This window comes from Helianthus annuus, chromosome 8 (genome assembly GCF_002127325.2).
Source record: "Helianthus annuus cultivar XRQ/B chromosome 8, HanXRQr2.0-SUNRISE, whole genome shotgun sequence".
NCBI lineage: Eukaryota > Viridiplantae > Streptophyta > Magnoliopsida > Asterales > Asteraceae > Helianthus > Helianthus annuus.
The window spans coordinates 47851745-47858389 of NC_035440.2; the positions used below are offsets into that span (position 1 = coordinate 47851745).

The window sequence follows — 6645 nt, forward strand, 5'->3', positions numbered from 1 at the left end:
ATAAACTCGAATGCTCAGACGTTATGGTTTGTAATAGTTTATTTTACCCAGCCTTCCGCTGTGCTATATTATTGTGTGTATTGACTATGATGATATCAACTACGTCACGATACTCCCCGCCGGGCCCACCGGTAATACGTGGAATATTGGGGTGTGACAGGTTGGTATTAGAGCCAACATTGAGTGAATTAAACACTAACCTTTTGTGTTTAATCTCAATGACACAATAAGCACATTGCTTAGACTCTCGAGTCTAGGCAAATGACCTAGGATGTATCTTTTACTTTCCTTTGCTATTATTATGTTTATTTTATTTTGTTTTCTTGTTTTAACAGGAATCATCAACATGCCTCCAAGAGTAAGGGGACGAGGCAAGGGTCCCATGCGTGGGGGACCCTCGTCAGCAGGACCATCTCATAGACGCACTGCATCGGCGTCCTTTTCCACCTCCGACTCTCACGATATGTGGGGTTAACCTTTTGAGTCGGCAAGACACTCTGTCTCGCTAAGCTCATCGTCTTCTTTCCACCCGTCCTTTGGGCCACTTGTTCCTGATGAACCCCAACATTCACACCACTCTCAGCAATCTCACCATTCTCATGAGTCTTACCATTCACACCACTCTTTGCAATCCCATTCGTTTCACCACTCTGATTCCCTCTACTCCCCGGGACAGTTTAACCCGAACGACTATGTTAACGATTTCTTGGTTATAACCCCTTGGGCCCTGAGGACCATTTCTCTCAGGGGATGGAAACGGACGATGATCTAGATCCAGAGATGCAGACCGGAATGCCGGGTCACCCAATCAGCATATCGAGTGGATCCCCATTTCAGGGTTCACCTTACAATGGGCCTGACTCGTTCCAAGAGAAAATGGCCACTTTTGATTGGTTCTTTACCCCATCTTACCATAACTCTCCAGCCCAACCACCTTTGGTTGAACCGCAACTCCAAGCTGTCTCACCGCCGCTACTTCCGGTAGAGGAGCCACCGCAGCAGCCACCACAGCCACCTCCTGAGCCTCCGAGGCAAAGGAGGAACGCGCGTATGTTCGTACGGGGGGGACCTCGTTTCAGTTCTCCTTGGGGTTCAAGTTCTTATCCCCCTATTCCGGAGGACCCCCAGATGGGTGGGCCCTCGAATGCGGCGCCGGAGATTGAACCTCCGCCAGCTTCTTATGCACCACCTGAGCCGCCTATGGGTTTTGATAACCCAATCCCGACCTACCCAGGTTCTTCTGGGTATAATCCTTTTGTAAACCCATCTGGGTACCCCTCGGACTATGTATCTCAAGACCCGTACCTTACGGCTGCGCAGTATCACCACCTTTACCCTTCTTCTTACCCTCCGGTTCTTCCAACTGGATATCCAGTACCGGGTTATCAGTACCCACCGTACCAACAACCTCCTCCTCAGCAGCAGCAGCAACAGACTCAGTAAATCCTGGAGAGGTTAGATAGGGTTGAGCACAAGGCTAGGAAAAACAAGGAGAAGCATAATTGTGACAACCCGTACTCTCGTTGTCGAGAGAAGGGCATTTTAGTAATACGCACGTTCATTATTATTATTATTATTATTATTCTTATTATTATTACTAGTATTATTTATTAAGTATTTACAAAATAATAGCACACGCGATTAGACATTTAATTACGCACCACGGTTATGTTTTAAAATAACCGGGCCAGTGTAATTGAACGAGACGCGCAAACATTTAACGGGTCGCGCACTTGGGCTAGGCCCAACCCAACTCACCATAGCCCCACCTAAATCCCTAGCCTATATAACCTTACTAATCCCTCACCCCCTCACTTCAAAAACCTCAGAAACCCTAAAGATTTGGGCAGCCGCACATCATGACCCCTTTTCCTTCCCCCTCTCTTATCCGATCAAAATTTTGATGACCGGAGTTATTCCGGCCGTCTCCGGTGACAACCCCTCCGATGAGAACATCCACACGCGTACACTCCATTCCCCTCCTCCTTACAATTCCTCGTCCTCACCTCACAGCCCCATCTTCTCTTCCGAAACTGGACAGCCGACCACTACCACTCCAGAGGCGGCAACAAGTAAGAGGGAGAGGCGACAGAGATGATGAGTCGGCCATCTCCGGTGACCCCTGTGTTCCCTGATGAACTGCGGCGGCGACAGTGGTGTTAATGATGGTGGCTCCGGCTAGCGGTGGAGGTAGTGGTGCGGATATCGGTTCAGAACAGGAAGCGATGGCAACACAACTCACCTCTTTGGTCTCGTGAAATCTTTCGGTCAGTTGGGTATGGTTGACCAACCTTACACAAGTAAATTGTCTACCGAGCAAACCAAGGTGAGTTCACACACTAAAAGCATGCGTCCCAGGGAGGGACACGGACAAACTGCCATATTTGGAAAACTTAGTTTCGAAACTATTATTTCCGGGAGAAAAACAAATGGGCACTTTTTAAACTACTATCTCCGGGGGAGATACGTTTGGATATCATTTACTCGGATAAACTGCCAACTTTGGGAAAAACACTTTCGAACTGTTATTTCCGGGGGAAATACGAATGGGTACTTTAAATTACTATCTCCGGGGGAGATACGTTTGGATATTATTTATAAATCACAACTAGCAAAACTAAACGAAACTCTATCACACTAAGTCCCTGCTTACAATACCGATTAATCGCCGGGGGCGAACGGGTTATTAGTTGATAGCGCTATTAGGTTTGACAACCTCACACCGTGACCGGGGGGATCGGGCGTGAACTAGTAGACCTTGCAACTTGGTCAATGATGATAGACATTGACTCGGGGCACAACAACTCTCCGTCAACAGTTTCGGTATCTACAGTTTAGTAAGCTTACAGATGGGGTAGCTCCCCATAACGTGATTATAAATGGTATATCTAAACAACTTACGTTTTCGAAAAAAAAACTAAAACTGGACAACCCGTGAACTCGCCAACTTTATGTTGACACCCTACTGCATGCTTTGCAGGTTGCTCGAAACAGTTTAGGACGGACATTGCAATCGGCTGGAGTGCGTGGTTTGTAAGTTGCTCAATTAATAAACTTGTGGTTTTAAATTACGACGTGCTCTCCTTTCCTTTCCGCTGCAAACTTAACTATGTTTTGAAAAATTTAAATTGGTTGCTAATTATACCCTTATTTGTGACAATAACTAATCCGTTCAAAATAATTAGTGGCTAAGATCCTGGTCGTCACGCCTCCAAGCGGTGGTACTCCGCATGTGGATTTTGGGGGTGTGACAGATTGGTATCAGAGCCATTGGTTATAGTGAACTAGGTTTAAGATATAAAATATTTTTAAGATGAAAAATGTTTTATATGGAAACCAGACTATAACCGTTCCTTATTGAAAACCACAACGACGCCACACTCCGGATTGCAAGGTTCGTCAGATTCAGGTACTCACATGGTAATTATAGTCATCGGTATTTACTTGTGCACACATATATGTGTAAATGTGTATGTGTATATGTATATGTAACATATGTGCATGAATACGTAGCTATATAGTTGGTATTCAACACTGTAAATCATACGAAAACTACGCAACCCTGATGTGCGCTATGCGGGAGTGGAATCTCCTAACCTTGATTCGAAATCACGACACGTTGAGGGCAAGGAATCAGTTATCCCTAACTCTCTCGCCCACGCATTTTCTGTTTGATTTCCATTCCGAGCTAGAACAAACCGACGCGATGAACCTCTTGGAGCCCGCTACGGATCCTAGAAAGAAGTTTCGAAGGCAAAACCTAAATCACGCGTTATTCGGGGAAACAAACTGCCATGGCGCAGTAGCACAACTGTGACACCTCGAATTTTTGTGTCCAATAAATAAATGACACGTGTCAAATACGACAAAAATAATATAAACCCGGATTTAATTAAGATATGCGGTAGGATTTTCGAATATGTCGACATGTTAATTTTATACCTCTGAGCGACTTTGACACTATAAATCCCGAGACCCCAAGCAAATTTATAAGCACCTAATCTTAATCGGGTCATTAATAATAATCAAAATTATCCAAGTTGATTAATTTGGGTCTTAAGAAAATAATGCAAGATAAATAACGAGCCATGAGCCCATCCTTCTTACAAACCCATATTGCATAATGGGGTAGACATCTGGGCAAGTATGGGTTAAAGGCAATCCATCAAAATTATTAATTTCAAGTTGACCATTCAAATCATGAAAGGTTAATTTTTTTTTGCCACTGATGATCGCTTACGGACCGTAAGGGTCATGCCTTACGGACTGTAAGGGGGTGAAGGGGTAAAAGTGTTTCTGCCACAGGCTTACGGACCGCAAGGCCCATGCCATACGGTCCGTAAGCAACGCCCAGCGACAGAAAGTTGGCTGTTGGCTGTTTTAAGCGGTAAAACATTAATGCCAAGATCTTCCAGAGATATGGGCGACCCCTAATCATATTTTAGCACTGAGGGACAGTTGTTGATCATCAAGGGAGCCTTGTAGACCCTTGTGTGATGATCTTAGTGATCCTCATTGCCTATAAAAGGCCATAATGTTGCATCAATGTTCCTCACACCCTCTTGATCACATCTGGAGCTCAAGAACACTCTCAAGTCTTCTCCTATCTGCATTGGACTTCTGTAAGTCGTTCAATCCTTTGTGGTTTAGTTTTTGCTTAGTTAAGTAGCTAAAAATCAAACCGTCGTAATTACGGTTTGACTTCGAGATTAGTCCTCAATGGCTCAGTCATATCTCGAATTGAAAGTAGTTATAAGTTGGTATTTATGTGGGTAATAAACCCTTAAAAGGGTTCCCCCTGATCACCACTCTAACTAGTTCAAATGACGAGTCAAACATGCTTAGAAAAAGTCAACAGAAAGCTATTTTGCGATTTCACACGTAATCTGTAATGTAGATGATATGTAACCTATTTAAACGCTAATAAAACATGATAATAAGTATATTAACTAGTCTAAGCTTGTTTGATCCGACCATTTTCTGTTTAGACCCAGTTCGGAGCCAAAAGTCGCAAAAGTTTGACTTTTGCTTTGACTTCAGTTCTGACCCGTTTTAGGGTAATGTAGATATGCCTTAGGACTCTCTTAGGACCAGGTTACATGATGGTATAACCCTCTGTGACTGGTTCTTCGTTTGTCCAAGTCTTTTACACCTTTCCGTTAAATGCTTAAAAGTTGACCGTAACGCCCTTTTCAAATTAAAACGAGAATTTCGGACATCTGAAAGGACCATAACCTTGGTTACTGAATTCTAAGCGTGTCCCTAAAGTTTCACGTCAATCCGAGGTCTAGAATAGAAGTTATGCTAAATTGCGCAATTAGCGAAGAGCCTCAAAGACATAGACGAAATCTCTTTGAGCCTGCACGACATTCTACCTCGCATAGCTCGACGCCATCGTACCGTCACTCGTTCGGGCCAGATTCCGAAAATGATCCCAATAACCCTCAACCTTCCTACATACCTCTTCAGCGTTCGGTATCGCACCGTGCTTTTGATGATCCCACTCCTTACTTTAGAGGCCAGTTTAACCCAGCAGCTGACATTCAGGAACCTGCAAGCTTTGTCCCGTTAGGACCACAGGATCACTTCTCAGAAGTCCACATGGATGAGGACACAGATCCCATAGAACCTGCTCGTGGTACGCCCACACATCCTATCGAGATCTCTGATGGATCTTCTTTCCATGGCACACCTTATCAAGGGCCAGATAGTTTTCAAGCGCTGTTCAACCAGCACGAGTGGTACTTCACACCCTCCCATCAGACATCGCAACACCAGCAGCAACAGCAGCAGCAACAGCAAGATCCCTCCGAGGATCCACGTTTCGTGGCAGTTACGCCACCACCTCCGCCACCGGTTCAACCAGAAATGCCTGATCCGCCAAGGCGTAGGAGATCGGGTGCTCGTATGTCCACCCGAAGAGGGGAATTCCACTTCAGCACCCCTCGACACTCTAGTGGTAGTCACTACCCGCCACTACAAGAAGAAGGACCTTCAAGTCCAGTACAGGAGGCGAACTCCGCACCAGTTGCACCATCTTCGCCACCATTTCGGTATGACCACCCAATACCTGCATACACGGGTCCAACGGCATACAACCCGTTCGAACAGCCGTCGCACACGCATTACAATTACAACTATGAGCGCGACCCATATGTGGTAGCGGCTAGGTATAATGCCCGCTATCCCGACGGAGCTTTTGGAAACCTAGGGATACCAGATTACTCAGCTCATGGGTATCCAGCACCTCCTAGACCTCCAGTTCCGCAACCGGCGCCACAACCACGTTTTTCTCCTCCTGAAAAAGAAGAAATCCTCCACCGGTTAAGTCGTGTGGAACGAGATTTTGAGGAGGAACGAAAGAACAACAGGGGATTCCTTAAGGGTCTAGCAAACCTGTTGAAGGGCAAGAAGAAGAAACGTGACCATTAGTCCTTATATATGCTCTAATGTAGTGCCTGTTTTAAATAAGTCCCTGCGTGGACATTTATCGTATTTCAGTCCCTACGTGGACTTATCTTTATAATCCCTGTGCGGACATCTATCTTGTGTTGGTCCCTGCGTGGACTTGTTTTTCTATAAACCTCTGCGTAGGTAGTTATTTAATTAAAAGTCCCGTTTAGGGCAGCGTGTAATCGTATTTGA

At 45.2% G+C, this 6645-nt stretch overlaps 1 protein-coding gene across 1 annotated transcript; it reads left to right on the plus strand.

Annotated features, from left to right (window-relative positions):
• Positions 1 to 750: 750 nt before the first annotated feature.
• Positions 751 to 1443, plus strand: LOC110869970 (extensin-like). The gene has a single exon (XM_022119168.1). The coding sequence runs from the start codon at positions 751 to 753 to the stop codon at positions 1441 to 1443; it is 693 nt and encodes a 230-aa protein (XP_021974860.1).
• The last annotated feature ends 5202 nt before the right edge of the window (positions 1444 to 6645 follow it).